Source organism: Oncorhynchus mykiss, chromosome 20 (assembly GCF_057628025.1).
Source record: "Oncorhynchus mykiss isolate SJ-2025 chromosome 20, ASM5762802v1, whole genome shotgun sequence".
Classification (NCBI taxonomy): Eukaryota; Metazoa; Chordata; class Actinopteri; order Salmoniformes; family Salmonidae; genus Oncorhynchus; species Oncorhynchus mykiss.
In genome coordinates, this window is record NC_143041.1 from 43363330 (window position 1) to 43379357 (window position 16028).

General features: G+C 42.7%; 1 protein-coding gene across 3 annotated transcripts in view; it reads right to left on the minus strand.

The window, feature by feature from the left end:
* LOC110499545 (protein HID1) overlaps positions 1 to 6352 on the minus strand; it is a 31053-nt gene extending 24701 nt beyond the window's left edge. The window contains exons 1-2 of one of the 3 annotated variants that reach the window (XR_016489521.1): positions 6033 to 6252; positions 4083 to 4232 (exon numbers count right to left, since the gene is read on the minus strand). Coding sequence is in view for 2 of the 3 variants with exons in the window: in XM_036956324.2 (XP_036812219.2) it covers positions 4083 to 4232; positions 6033 to 6098 (216 nt within the window). In the remaining variant the exon portion in view is untranslated. Of the gene's footprint in view, positions 1 to 4082; positions 4233 to 6032 lie in introns of all 3 variants that reach the window. The other 2 variants (XM_036956324.2, XM_036956323.2) reach the window with 2 other exon arrangements.
* Between the last annotated feature and the right edge of the window lie 9676 nt (positions 6353 to 16028).

Consider the following 16028-nt stretch of genomic DNA (forward strand, 5'->3'; position numbering starts at 1 on the left):
CCACTAAACACACTCAGAATACGCCTGTTACAGTACCACTAAACACACTCAGAATACAGCACCACTAAACACACTCAGAATACAGCACCACTAAACACACTCAGAATACAGCACCACTAAACACACTCAGAATACGCCTGTTACAGCACCACTAAACACACTCAGAATACAGCACCACTAAACACACTCAGAATACGCCTGTTACAGCACCACTAAACACACTCAGAATACAGCACCACTAAACACACTCAGAATACGCCTGTTACAGCACCACTAAACACACTCAGAATACGCCTGTTACAGCACCACTAAACACACTCAGAATACGCCTGTTACAGCACCACTAAACATACTCAGAATACGCCTGTTACAGCACCACTAAACACACTCAGAATACGCCTGTTACAGCACCACTAAACACACTCAGAATACGCCTGTTACAGCACCACTAAACACACTCAGAATACGCCTGTTACAGTACCACTAAACACACTCAGAATACGCCTGTTACAGTACCACTAAACACACTCAGAATACGCCTGTTACAGCACCACTAAACACACTCAGAATACGCCTGTTACAGTACCACTAAACACACTCAGAATACAGCACCACTAAACACACTCAGAATACAGCACCACTATACACACTCAGAATACGCCTGTCACAGCACCACTAAACACACTCAGAATACGCCTGTTACAGTACCACTAAACACACTCAGAATACACCTGTTACAGCACCACTAAACACACTCAGAATACGCCTGTTACAGTACCACTAAACACACTCAGAATACGCCTGTTACAGCACCACTAAACACACTCAGAATACGCCTGTTACAGTACCACTAAACACACTCAGAATACGCCTGTCACAGCACCACTAAACACACTCAGAATACGCCTGTTACAGTACCACTAAACACACTCAGAATACGCCTGTTACAGTACCACTAAACACACTCAGAATACAGCACCACTAAACACACTCAGAATACAGCACCACTATACACACTCAGAATACGCCTGTCACAGCACCACTAAACACACTCAGAATACGCCTGTTACAGTACCACTAAACACACTCAGAATACGCCTGTCACAGCACCACTAAACACACTCAGAATACGCCTGTTACAGTACCACTAAACACACTCAGAATACGCCTGTTACAGTACCACTAAACACACTCAGAATACAGCACCACTAAACACACTCAGAATACAGCACCACTAAACACACTCAGAATACACCTGTCACAGCACCACTAAACACACTCAGAATACACCACCACTAAACACACTCAGAATACAGCACCACTAAACACACTCAGAATACGCCTGTTACAGCACCACTAAACACACTCAGAATACAGCACCACTAAACACACTCAGAATACGCCTGTTACAGCACCACTAAACACACTCAGAATACACCTGTTACAGCACCACTAAACACACTCAGAATACGCCTGTTACAGTACCACTAAACACACTCAGAATACGCCTGTTACAGCACCACTAAACACACTCAGAATACACCTGTTACAGCACCACTAAACACACTCAGAATACACCTGTTACAGCACCACTAAACACACTCAGAATACGCCTGTTACAGCACCACTAAACATACTCAGAATACGCCTGTTACAGCACCACTAAACACACTCAGAATACGCCTGTTACAGCACCACTAAACACACTCAGAATACGCCTGTTACAGCACCACTAAACACACTCAGAATACACCTGTTACAGCACCACTAAACACACTCAGAATACGCCTGTTACAGCACCACTAAACACACTCAGAATACGCCTGTTACAGCACCACTAAACACACTCAGAATACAGCACCACTAAACACACTCAGAATACGCCTGTTACAGCACCACTAAACACACTCAGAATACGCCTGTTACAGCACCACTAAACACACTCAGAATACACCTGTTACAGCACCACTAAACACACTCAGAATATGTCCACTGTAATGTTACTGTACTACTTGCATTGTGCTACTTTCTCAACTGTATCCAAGGTAGACAAAAAAAAGGTCAACCCCTTACATCCCCTGGGAAGTAGCCGATATGGTTAAGGCTACATTGAAAGTTTTTTAAAAACTTAATTTACTTTTTCTCCCTAATTTTGTGGTATTGAATTGGTAGTTTCAGTCTTGTCCCATCGCTGTAACTCCCGTACGGACTCGGGAGAGACAAAGGTCGAGAGCCGTGCGTCCTCCGAAACACAACCCAGCCAAGCTGCACTGCTTCGTGATACAACACCCACTTCCCCCTGGAAGCCAACCGCACCAATGTGTTGGAGGAAGCACCGTACACCTGGCAACGGTGTCAGCATGCATTGCGCCCGGTCCCCCACAGGAGTTGCTAGTGCGCGATGGGACAAGAACATCCCTGCCGGCCAAACCCCACCCCTAACCCGGACGACGCTGGGCCAATTGTGTGCTGACCCATGGGTATCCCGGTCGCGGCCGGCTGTGACAGAATCTGGACTTGAACCAGGATCTCTAGTGGCACAGCTAGCACTGCGATGCAATGCCTCAGACCACTGCCCCACTCGGAAGGACTGAAATGTTTCTTACAGAAGAAATATGGACCACATATGTATAACCATGGTAACAATCAAAAGGGAAAGATTATGAGGATAAGTATTAGACTAAAAAGGTGAGGACACAACAGTTCACCTGACACAAGACTGAACATATACATTACACTATTGATTTTATGTGCATTTTGACATTTACTGTACTTTTCGCAGCTGGCCTAGCTGTGCTGTTGAGGAACTAGGGCGAGCACACTTGTAGCTGTTAAATTAGGAACACAAACCTGCATCCCCACTGTTGTTTACGCAATCCAAAAACGGTCCATTATAAATCGCAATCTGGGTCAGGTGGGCATCATCTGAAAGCTTGTTCTTGGCTTGCTAAATGATAAAATACGATCTTACAGTGTTAGGCTTTCAGTAGAGAATTCAGAGAAGCAGATCGTACTTTAGGTCCGCAAAGAATGGAGTCATTTGTGCATTCAGATGCATGGTCCGTGGCAAATTTGCTTCACAATAGGACAAACGTAGACTCATTCTGTTCAGGACAACCCAGGGTATAACACCATGTCATCATGTAACTGTACATCAAAACACAGAGATCATAAACGTTGACTCTGTACATTACATTAGTTTTATGACATAGATATGTGAAGTGCACGTTTGGACTCACAGGTGTTTTTGCTTGCTTGTATGACATCAAAGCGATATTTCTTAGAATCTTTAACGTCTCATCTTTCAAAATACATTAAGATCTAATCAAATCCTCTTAATTTACAGTATTTCCCTCACTCAGACAACCAAAAATGGTGCAAGAGTTGTCCAATTAGAGGGAGGGATGGGTCAACTTGTCGCGCGAGGTGCTGAAGTTCAGAACGTCTGTCAGTCCAAACCCATTCAGAGCTGTGAAGAGGAGACCCTGAGCTCTGACGTCATGTATAGCATGTTACTGTACAGACCCTGAGCTCTGATGTCATGTATAGCATGTTACTGTACAGACCCTGAGCTCTGATGTCATGTATAGCATGTTACTGAACAGACACTGAGCTCTGACGTCATGTATAGCATGTTACTGTACAGACCCTGAGCTCTGACGTCATGTATAGCATGTTACTGTACAGACCCTGAGCTCTGATGTCATGTATAGCATGTTACTGTACAGCCACTGCGTTTATATTTAGGCGCTTGTCAATGTCCAAAATCTGCCATTTTCAAACAGTAAATGGGTGTGAGTGTTAAGGGACACACACACGGACACACACACACACAAAATCCTATTTTCCCTAATCCAGAAACCTATACTAGCTCCTAATCCAAAACTAAATTCTAACCCAAACACTAATTCTAACCTTAAGCCTAAAGCCCCTAGAAACAGCATTTGACCTTGTGGGGACAAAAAAAAAATTCCCCAGTGTGTCAAATTTTTGTTTGTTTAGTATTCTTGTGCGATCTTCTGGTCCCCACAAGTATAGTTAAACACATCCACACACAGGCACACACACACAGCCTAGATTACCTTGTAACAGAGGGTTGCCAGATTGGAGGGAGATTCTTCTCTGACAGCTCGTATCTCCGCTGCCGGCACCAGAGCAAACACATCCTGGACGGTAGTGGCAGTATCCGCCCAGAACTGGTCCCAGAAGGCATGGTCCGTAGCCTCCACGGGCTGGGGGAGATGAACAGACAGACAGGGATCAGGTACATCCGCCTACAGGAGAGAGCTGCTTGGCTGTAGCCTACAGGAGGAGTGAGAGCTGCTTGGCTGTGGCCTACAGGAGGAGAGAGCTGCTTGGCTGTAGCCTAGAGGAGGAGAGAGCTGCTTGGCTGTAGCCTAGAGGAGGAGAGAGAGCTGCTTGGCTGTAGCCTACAGGAGGAGAGAGAGCTGCTTGGCTGTAGCCTACAGGAGGAGAGAGAGCTGCTTGGCTGTAGCCTACAGGAGGAGAGAGAGCTGCTTGGCTGTAGCCTACAGGAGGAGAGAGCTGCTTGGCTGTAGCCTACAGGAGAGAGAGCTGCTTGGCTGTAGCCTACAGGAGAGAGAGCTGCTTGGCTGTAGCCTACAGGAGGAGAGTGCTGCTTGGTTGTAGCCTACAGGGGAGAGAGCTGCTTGGCTATAGCCTACAGGAGGACAGAGACCTGCTTGGCTATAGCCTACAGGAGGACAGATACCTGCTTGGTTATAGGCTACAGAAGGACAGAGAGCTGCTTGGCTGTAGCCTACAGGAGGAGAGAGACCTGCTTGGTTGTAGGCTACAGAAGGACAGAGACCTGCTTGGCTGTAGCCTACAGAAGGACAGAGACCTGCTTGGCTGTAGCCTACAGGAGGAGAGAGAGACCTGCTTGGCTGTAGCCTACAGGAGGAAAACAGTTAAATATCGACAGAAATAAACGTCAGGGGCCGGTTCCCCGGATACATAATACTTAATAACTTTTGATGGAGATTCTTTATTGCCTTTTAGTCCAGGATGGATGGTTGGATGGATGAATGGTTGGATGGATGGATGGATGGATGGGGGGGTGGGTGGGTGGATGGATGGATAGGTGGATGGATGCGTGAGTGGGTGGGTGGGTGAGTGAGTGAGTGGGTGGGTGGGTGAGTGGGTGGGTGGGTGTCCGGGAAACCGGCCAAAGAAGTAGACATATGATGGAACACATGTTTGTCAGACAATATATTCAGCTACTGGCCTACTTCACATGTTCTTGATTTGCTCTTGATTTGCATATTCTATTATAATACCAGTTGTTCTAAGATCTTTCCAGAACGTCCTTGATGACAGAGTAAACATAACCTATACACTGCAGTTTAGACTGATGCTTATTTGCCGAACTTTAATGTATTTCAGCCCACATTAAAATCAGCCACATTGTCTGAATGTTATGATTCATTCAACAACCACAACATCAGAAATGTAGCTGGTAATGTTATCTAGACTACCCTGTGCAACTGATCAATTCAAGTGCCAGCCACAACAGCAGGCACTGAATGAACTGTATTCAGACCTGCATCTCATTGTAGCTCTGCATCAGATCCACCTCAGCCTCTCGGTGGGGTTTATATCGGAACTACAGAAGTACGATTACAATGTGACATTTGATGATTACAAATTAGAAACATTGTTGCCAAGTTATGAGTCTACAATTCTATAACACAAATTTGCAGTATTTATAACAGTACCCTACAATTAAACTAATTGTCAGTTCATATAGCCAATATATATATATATATATATATATATATATCTTATGCTACATTTGAATTAAAAGTTTACATTTAGACAAACCAGAAAACCCTGTTTTTGGACAGATGGTAGCCCTTACCATATTTATCCACCCTCTCATCCATGTGTCAAATACAAGGCTACCATCTGGCGCACTGCAATTGCTATTTGTATCTTGAAAAACAGAACTGTTCATAAATATTTAAACTCTGCATTAGCCTACCCAAAAGAGAGTTATTATTTCAACAAACCTGTGTTTTGGTTGTCAGTTGTATCACAGCTTTTCTGAAGTTGAGTTTGGAGTCAACGTTGCCCATTTTCTACTAGCCACCAACCTGTTCGCTCCGTCTGAATCGCCTGTGTACGGTAACCACCGGTAGGTTGCTCTTGCGTAGTCGTGGATAATCTCACTCATCTGCCACTTCCTTCTCCAGCTACACTTGCGACGCACAGTCAGAAGGATTTGAGCTGAACAGGATTCAGGCAAGGCGACTTCCGGGATCCAAATGTACATATTTGTTTAATTTGCGTCTTAATGGGATTTCACTGATGCAATTCCTTGACTATTTACCTGAACACCTGATGAATCCGTTCAACTAAAACTTGCTATTTGCAACCTGTAACTGTAACAACATGTACTAGGCCTAATAGTAATACTTATCATCATCATCATCATCATCATCTTAATTATAAGACAAGACAATAGTGAGAAATGTCCAGCCATGAATTGTTTTAATTTATGAAATGATCTAGTTTATTTTATAGTAGTTTTTTTCAAATGTATTTACCTTTCCCTATAAAAGTGCACAGTGTACAATAAATATTTAGCAATACATTTTGATGGACTGATACTTCAAAATACAATCATATTTAATATGATGCAGTAGCCTTGCAGTGGCGTTTTTTGATGCCTCGTCATTATCCGTTGGTCATTAGAATTACAACAGTGCCTCTCAGTGTTACACTGGTACAGTTGTAACAGGATGCTGGTGCCCCTCTATTCAGTGAATTATGGTAACCATGTTATTATGAAGCAGAGGCACAACAGCCTAAATCAACCCTGTCCTATCCTAGAACCTGTGCACGCTATTTGGGGAGAATCTCAATTGCAATACCTTGATTTCACGTCCTCTCTCCTCGCCTCCTACTCCAAAAGCTATCTAGACTATTTGCGTTGCCACCCCCATTCCTAACTACCCAATGTTTATTGACTTGATTATTACTGCCATTCTTAGTTTAGATATATGGTATTGTCCGTGTGCGTTCTCAATGGACATTCGGGCGTTTTCATAAATTATCTCCGGTTTCAGAGCACTCTCGTCTGAGTGTACGAGAGCGGAGATAATGTATTTACGAGCGCTCAACCCGGTTGAATATGGCCGGTGTCAGTAAAAAAACGTAATTAAATTGTTGCCAGCAGCACAGTTACAGTCATCAACGCTCTGGATAACATGAAAACTGCCTAATCGGCTTTGCTAGGGCGAGTAAAATGGTCAAAATGGTCTCATTTGTGTCTGGAAGTAGCTAGCAAGCTAGCCAACGTTAGTTTGGGTGCTTGACTGCAATTGTTAGGAGCCGAAACGGACAATCTGACAACCTCTGAATTTACAGCACACTCTGGCTCTGAAAGGATACTGTTCATTTACAGTATACTAAAATGAACTAATAGTATATAGTATGTAGTATATACTCATTAAGTATGTAGTATATAGTATGTTAGTATGGGTATTTGAACACAAATTCTGTTAATTATCTATGCATAGTCACTTTAACTCTACCTACATGTACATATTACCTCAATTACTTCGACTAACCGGTGTCCTCCTACATTGACTTTGTACCAGTCCCCCTGTATAAAGCCTCTCTATTGTTATTTTACTGCTGCTGTTTAATTATTTGTAACTTTTATGAAAAATGTTTTACTAATCTATTTCTGAACACTTATTTTTCTTAAAACTGCACCGTTGGTTAAGGGCTTGTAAGAAAGCATTTCTCTGTAAGGTCTACCTACACCTGTTGTATTCGGCGCATGTGACAAATGCAATTTGATTGGATTTGATTTGAAAAGCCAACCAGGGAGTTTGATTAAATAGAACCGTAGTGCATCGGGTTATGGCGCCGACAGACACAGTCGCCCTTTTTCTAGCTCTTAGCCAACTTTGCAGTACCATAAACGCAGACGCCGGAGAAGAGGAAGAAGAAGTGGTCAGACTCAGACGGTGTGCATAACCGTCCACTACTTCCGAGTACACTATTCAACTAATGCTCAGTCCCTGGGCATAAAGTAGACAAGCTCAGGGCGAGGATCTCCTTCTAGAGAAACATCAGGAACTGTTACATACTCTGTTTCAAGGAATCATGGCTCTCTCCGGATATACTGTCCCCCGTCCATTTAGCCAGCATGGTTCTCCGGGCCATCGGGCGAACAGGAAAAAAACTACTCTCCAGGAAAAAGAAAGGCGAAGGGGTTAACAACTCATGGTGTGATTGTGATGAAGTACAGGAACTAAAGTTCCTTTTGTTCTCCCGATCACCATCAAATGCCGATCGCATTTCCTTCCCGGGAGAATATTCTTGCGTCATTGTCACTGCTGTGTATATATTCACCCCTTAAGCCGGTGCTGCAACGGCCCTCAAGGAACTACACTGGTCATTAATAAAGATACTATAATAAAGGAAATCTTAATAAGGAAATGCTACCGAAATGATGTCTACACATCTCATGTGCTACACACGCATCGAACACTCTTGATCATTGTTAATATCCCTTCCAGGATGGCTACAAGGCCTCCCCCCGCCCTCCCTTTGGCAAATCAGATGACACCTCCATTCTGCTCCTCCCCACCTATAGACAGAAACGTAAACAGGAGGCACCCGTGGTAAGGACTCTGCAACATTGGTACGATCGATTGGAGTCTACGTGTGAAGATTCCTTATTTTTTCTAATTTTGATCAAGCGACAGGGAAATGTGCAGTAACACTTACTTCTGTCATCATGAAGTGATATGAGTGGCTCGATCAAGGACCCTCACGAACTGCACCATTGAGAGCTGTCGGGCTGTATCCCCTTCTGCCTTCATAGAAAAAAAACATGATTTCACATGATATTTCCACAAATCATGTGTTTTTGGAACACTTCACATGTGGATTTTCATGTGATTACATAACCTTTCACATGTGGATTCAAATGTTCACATTTCATTTCACAGGTGATTCCCTGCAAACAAAAATTAGTTGGTACACACACAACTCTTTTAATATGCAGATTTCAACTTAAATATTTGATTATTAATTAACTGCGATTTGAACTCACAACCTCTTGGTTCACAGCACTATGATCTTCCTGCTATGCCATATCTGTGTCAGTTACTGGCATCACCTGAATTCCTACAATTTGGACTTCAAAGTAAATCTCAGCTTTGTTAAAAATACACTCATGAAACACTTAACACTTATATATTTATCATAATGATTGAGGAGTAACACTAAAACGGAATAATATGCCCCACCAACATTAGACAACTATACAGAAAAAAAACTAAAATTGATGAAATCATTTAAATAAATCAACGATGAGAGAATAGTCAAGAGGTCAGCATGTGGGAGAAATCGGAGCTCATGGATGATAGACACGTTTCCCACTAGTAATTACCAGTTGGAGGGCTGTTCGCATGGGTTTTTTCCAGTCGTATAAATTCGGTAAATACCCAATTCCCACTTGGTTACGAATGCAGCATTAGTTGCAATCGTTACTGTACTTTGAAATGTATGTGGTGGTAATGTGGTAGGGGTTTATTAGCATATTTGGGGGCATGGTCTAAAATATGTTATATTTGTGTCAACCCTCAGTGGAAATGTTATACCAGTTTAAGTTGTTTTATTGTTATGTTGATGAAGGTTGAGCACCTGTTTTTGACATTGTCAGTTCTGCAATATTTTGTGACAATCAAGAGCTGCAGTGTTACGAGGTTACTGTATGTTTTCCAGTAGCTTAATGACAGCTGGTTTGCTCATTAACTTACTGTCACCTAGTTAGAAGTGGGCTGTTATTAAATTGACAGTAACTTACTGTAGCTGATCCATCGCACTCACTACCCTGATAGTGTGGTAGGTGTAGAAGCCACCGTGCTTCTACACCTGCATTGCTTGCTGTTTGGGGTTTTAGGCTGGGTTTCTGTACAGCACTTTGAGATAGCAGCTGATGTACGAAGGGCTATATAAATACATTTGATTTTGTTTTTTTTTTTTTGGGGGGGGGAATTGAGTATTACAATGACATGGTGACTACCTTTCATTTAAATATTGTCCTTTGATATCACATGTACTTTCGTCAGACTTAATCACGGCTGCAGAACTGACAGGAAAGAAGTAGAAGATTTATGAACAGACCACATTAACTGGGATGACATTCCCTTTTCGAGAGACCAAAAAGACCCAGCTGAAAGCCATGCCTCGAATAAGCCACGCCTGCAATCTTCTGATAGGCCGCCTCTGTCACAGTATGCTGCCAATCAGCAAGTGATATGCATGTTGTCAACAGAATAGTCAGTGAAAGCATAGTAGTTCACGGACAAGATTAACACATTAACTGGGATGACATTCCCTTTTCGGGAGACCAAAAAGACCCAGCTGAAAGCCATGCCTCGAATAAGCCACGCCTGCAATCTTCTGATAGGCCGCCTCTGTTACAGTATGCTGCCAATCAGCAAGTGATATGCATGTTGTCAACAGAAGAGTCAGTGAAAGCATAGTAGTTCACGGACAAGATTACTAGTGGTAGCAAGTGTCCTGTAGGTTACTGGAAACATTTTGCCAGAAAGTTATTGTGACCTTTATCTGTCTGATTAGGATGAATAATATCCGACAATACCTTTTTAAGTCAGAAGTCAGAACACTGAAGTGTAAGGAGCCTTCAATGTTTTAAGTGGACTGGATCTTTATAATTACCACCTGGGTCCTATTTCAGTAATAGTGAAATCAGACCTTCTAGTTGGAGTTTTCCCCGGACTTAAAGGCTTTAATTCCATCAATAAGTTCTTCTTCTGTAATTTGGCCTTCACATGAGTCTTTCTTTACATTGTTAATAGAACAAAAAGTCCTTACAATACATTGTGGTTAGTGGAGATGGAAGAAACTAAAACGAAAACATATGCTTAAAGTACTTTGCTTCCTCTTTCAAAGTATTGTTTGGTGAATCATGGGTAACTCCATCATCTGTAACAAGTTTCAGTCCTTCTTTTTGGTAGTATTTATTTAATGAAGATTCTTTCCGTACTGCCAGTCCCTCTATTTCCTTTGTTAGTATGAACTATTTTGACCTAAATTGCTTTTTGTTTTAAAGATGAGTACTGAACTACTACTTCAAGGTCTCAGAGCAAGTGACGTCACCGATTGAAATGCTATTTAGCGCGCACCACCGCTAACTAAGCTAGCCGTTTCACATCCGTTACACTAGCACCACCGCTAACTAAGCTAGCCGTTTCACATCCGTTACACTAGCACCACCGCTAACTAAGCTAGCCATTTCACATCCGTTACACATGGCCTCTAAAGGCATATTTAAAAGTGTCCCATACAATAAGGGGGATCTGCTGTACCTATGTTATGTTGGGAAAAGTCTGCTATAAAGTCTTCTGTCCTGATTAAAAACAAGTTTTCATCCAATAGGCTTTGATTACATTTCCAATATCCTCACCCACATAGAAATTCTGTAAGAGTAATGTACATGCCAATTATTTGATGGTCCAACCACATTCTGTCCCCTATCAAAACTTTTCGCGCTAGTGAGAATGACATAAGAAAGTACTCAAGACAACTAGGAAAATGTCATTTAAGGGATCGGCCCCCTTTTTAAAATGTTTTGCCTAAAATGACATGCACAAATCTAACTGCCTGTAGCTCAGGCCCTGAAGCAAGGATTTGACAATGCCCCATAATATGCAAATGAGCCTCACCAGTACATTGTCCCCACCTATCAAAATGTAGTGATGATCGTACCTTCTATTCAAAATATTTGGTAGAAAAAGTTCCCATTATAGCTAGCTACAAGGTACCAAACTGTACCGCGTGAGTTCATATGTGTACATGTGAAGTGTACCCTTTGACCTTTGTGTACACCAGGGAACAACACTGTCATGTACTCTAACAAAACCCTTATTATATGAGAGTGTGTTAATATGGTCCAAGCAATTAGTATGAACCTGGTGGCATGAAAATGGATTCACCCCCTCCCCCACCAACAGGTTCAAAGAATGTATGTTATACTCTACGTCAAGTGTCCTTGAGCACTGGTAGTTTATATTGGTGGTGATAATTGGACAATTATTTGCTTGATTCTGGGCAGCTTTTAACAAAGTGCAGAAATGCATTATTGACAATAACTCTGTGGCCATATCTCTTTTATGCTCACAGATCTGGCTCCCCTTTTACAGTAATTGAAATCAGAATACAGCAACATACTGTCATTTTATAGAGATAACACCTTCAAGTTATTAAATATATTTACTTTATCTTTACTGCAACTTTAAGGAAAAGTGCAGAAATGTATTCTTGCCAATTTCACGTATGGCCACAGACCTGGTGTTGCAGCAGAAACTTCAGGTAGCTTAGCAACCAAAAGGTTGTGAGTGTCACGCCCTGACCACAGAGAGCTGTTTATTCTCTATGGTGGTTGGGGCATGACAATGACTAGGGTGGGTTATCTAGGTGTTTCATGTTGGCCTGGTATGGTTCCCAATCAGAGGCAGCTGTTTATCGTTGTCTCTAATTGGGGGATCATATTTAGACAGCCATTTCCCCATTGTGTTTGCGGGATCTTGTGTAGCTTCCTGTGAGTAGCACAGAACGGCACGGGTCGTTTGTGCTGGTTTGTTTTGTTTGGTGAGTTTTGATTTATTAAAATATGTGGAACTCTATACACGCTGTGCCTTGGTCTATTCATTATGACGATCGTGACTGTGAGTTCAAATCTCAAGGGAGGTTGAATCCCAAATAATCAATATACTACTGTATATCATCCTTTAACATCTAAGTTTAGCTGTAAAAATACAGTAACTATTTGTAGATGTACCTTATTCTTACCACAACAAGAGAAAAATCTCCAGGGGACCAAGACACATCATTCTAATAATGTCCTTGGACCAAACCGGGAACTATACGAAGCCTACAGGTGACCACGACTGTTTAAATTGAAGTAATGTTCAAAGTAAAATATTCTAAATTACATTTAAGACCTGGGTTTTCATGTGCTCAAATGTTGTCAAGTGTAGTTTCATGGTATCACATGTTGAAACTTTGCATCCCCATGTTGTCACATTCATTTCATATTTGATCAAATTAGATCACACGAGATCTATTGTTCACGTTTGAAATTCATGTGGTTTTTCCCATAAGGGTGGTACAAGAAATGCACCGCCTGCATTAGCAGGTCTCTACCATGGGTGGTGCGGTCAACCCAACGCATCACCGGGGGCACACTGCCTGCTCTCCAGGACATCTACAGTACCTGGTGTCACAGGAAGGCCCAGAAAATCATCAAGCCATCCGAGCAGCTGCCTGTTCACCCCGCTACCATCTAGAAGGTGGAGACAGTACAGGTGCATCATAGCTGGTACAGAGAGATTGATAAACAGTTTCTATCTCCAGGCCATCAGACTGTTTAACAATCATCACTAGCCGGCCTCCACCCAGTACCCAGCCCTGAACTTAGTCACTGTTCTAGCCGGCTACCTGCTGGTATTCTACCCTGCACCTTAGAGACTGCTGCCCTATGGACATCGAGTCATTGAACCCTGGTCACTTTAATAATGTTAACATACTGTTTTACCCACTTTGTGTTTTGTTGTTTTGGCTCTATACTCCATCACTTTGGATTTTTAATTATAGTATGAGATTAAAGTGCAGACTGCCGGCTTTAACTTACTACCAGGTTAAAGTGCAGACTGCTGGCTTTAACTTACTACCAGGTTAAAGTGCAGACTGCTGGCTTTAACTTACTACCAGGTTAAAGTGCAGACTGCCATCTTTAACTTACTACCAGGTTAAAGTGCAGACTGCTGGCTTTAACTTACTACCAGGTTAAAGTGCAGACTGCTGGCTTTAACTTACTACCAGGTTAAAGTGCAGACTGCCGGCTTTAACTTACTACCAGGTTAAAGTGCAGACTGCCATCTTTAACTTACTACCAGGTTAAAGTGCAGACTGCTGGCTTTAACTTACTACCAGGTTAAAGTGCAGACTGCTGGCTTTAACTTACTACCAGGTTAAAGTGCAGACTGCCGGCTTTAACTTACTACCAGGTTAAAGTGCAGACTGCTGGCTTTAACTTACTACCAGGTTAAAGTGCAGACTGCCGGCTTTAACTTACTACCAGGTTAAAGTGCAGACTGCTGGCTTTAACTTACTACCAGGTTAAAGTGCAGACTGCTGGCTTTAACTTACTACCAGGTTAAAGTGCAGACTGCTGGCTTTAACTTACTACCAGGTTAAAGTGCAGACTGCTGGCTTTAACTTACTACCAGGTTAAAGTGCAGACTGCTGGCTTTAACTTACTACCAGGTTAAAGTGCAGACTGCCGGCTTTAACTTACTACCAGGTTAAAGTGCAGACTGCTGGCTTTAACTTACTACCAGGTTAAAGTGCAGACTGCCGGCTTTAACTTACTACCAGGTTAAAGTGCAGACTGCTGGCTTTAACTTACTACCAGGTTAAAGTGCAGACTGCTGGCTTTAACTTACTACCAGGTTAAAGTGCAGACTGCCAGCTTTAACTTACTACCAGGTTAAAGTGCAGACTGCCGGCTTTAACTTACTACCAGGTTAAAGTGCAGACTGCTGGCTTTAACTTACTACCAGGTTAAAGTGCAGACTGCTGGCTTTAACTTACTACCAGGTTAAAGTGCAGACTGCCAGCTTTAACTTACTACCAGGTTAAAGTGCAGACTGCCGGCTTTAACTTACTACCAGGTTAAAGTGCAGACTGCTGGCTTTAACTTACTACCAGGTTAAAGTGCAGACTGCCGGCTTTAACTTACTACCAGGTTAAAGTGCAGACTGCTGGCTTTAACTTACTACCAGGTTAAAGTGCAGACTGCTGGCTTTAACTTACTACCAGGTTAAAGTGCAGACTGCCGGCTTTAACTTACTACCAGGTTAAAGTGCAGACTGCCGGCTTTAACTTACTACCAGGTTAAAGTGCAGACTGCTGGCTTTAACTTACTACCAGGTTAAAGTGCAGACTGCTGGCTTTAACTTACTACCAGGTTAAAGTGCAGACTGCTGGCTTTAACTTACTACCAGGTTAAAGTGCAGACTGCCGGCTTTAACTTACTACCAGGTTAAAGTGCAGACTGCTGGCTTTAACTTACTACCAGGTTAAAGTGCAGACTGCCGGCTTTAACTTACTACCAGGTTAAAGTGCAGACTGCCGGCTTTAACTTACTACCAGGTTAAAGTGCAGACTGCTGGCTTTAACTTACTACCAGGTTAAAGTGCAGACTGCTGGCTTTAACTTACTACCAGGTTAAAGTGCAGACTGCTGGCTTTAACTTACTACCAGGTTAAAGTGCAGACTGCCGGCTTTAACTTACTACCAGGTTAAAGTGCAGACTGCTGGCTTTAACTTACTACCAGGTTAAAGTGCAGACTGCTGGCTTTAACTTACTACCAGGTTAAAGTGCAGACTGCTGGCTTTAACTTACTACCAGGTTAAAGTGCAGACTGCCGGCTTTAACTTACTACCAGGTTAAAGTGCAGACTGCCGGCTTTAACTTACTACCAGGCTAAAGTGCAGACTGCTGGCTTTAACTTACTACCAGGTTAAAGTGCAGACTGCTGGCTTTAACTTACTACCAGGTTAAAGTGCAGACTGCTGGCTTTAACTTACTACCAGGCTAAAGTGCAGACTGCTGGCTTTAACTTACTACCAGGTTAAAGTGCAGACTGCCGGCTTTAACTTACTACCAGGTTAAAGTGCAGACTGCTGGCTTTAACTTACTACCAGGTTAAAGTGCAGACTGCCGGCTTTAACTTACTACCAGGTTAAAGTGCAGACTGCTGGCTTTAACTTACTACCAGGTTAAAGTGCAGACTGCTGGCTTTAACTTACTACCAGGTTAAAGTGCAGACTGCTGACTTTAACTTACTACCAGGTTAAAGTGCAGACTGCTGGCTTTAACTTACTACCAGGTTAAAGTGCAGACTGCTGGCTTTAACTTACTACCAGGTTAAAGTGCAGACTGCTGGCTTTAA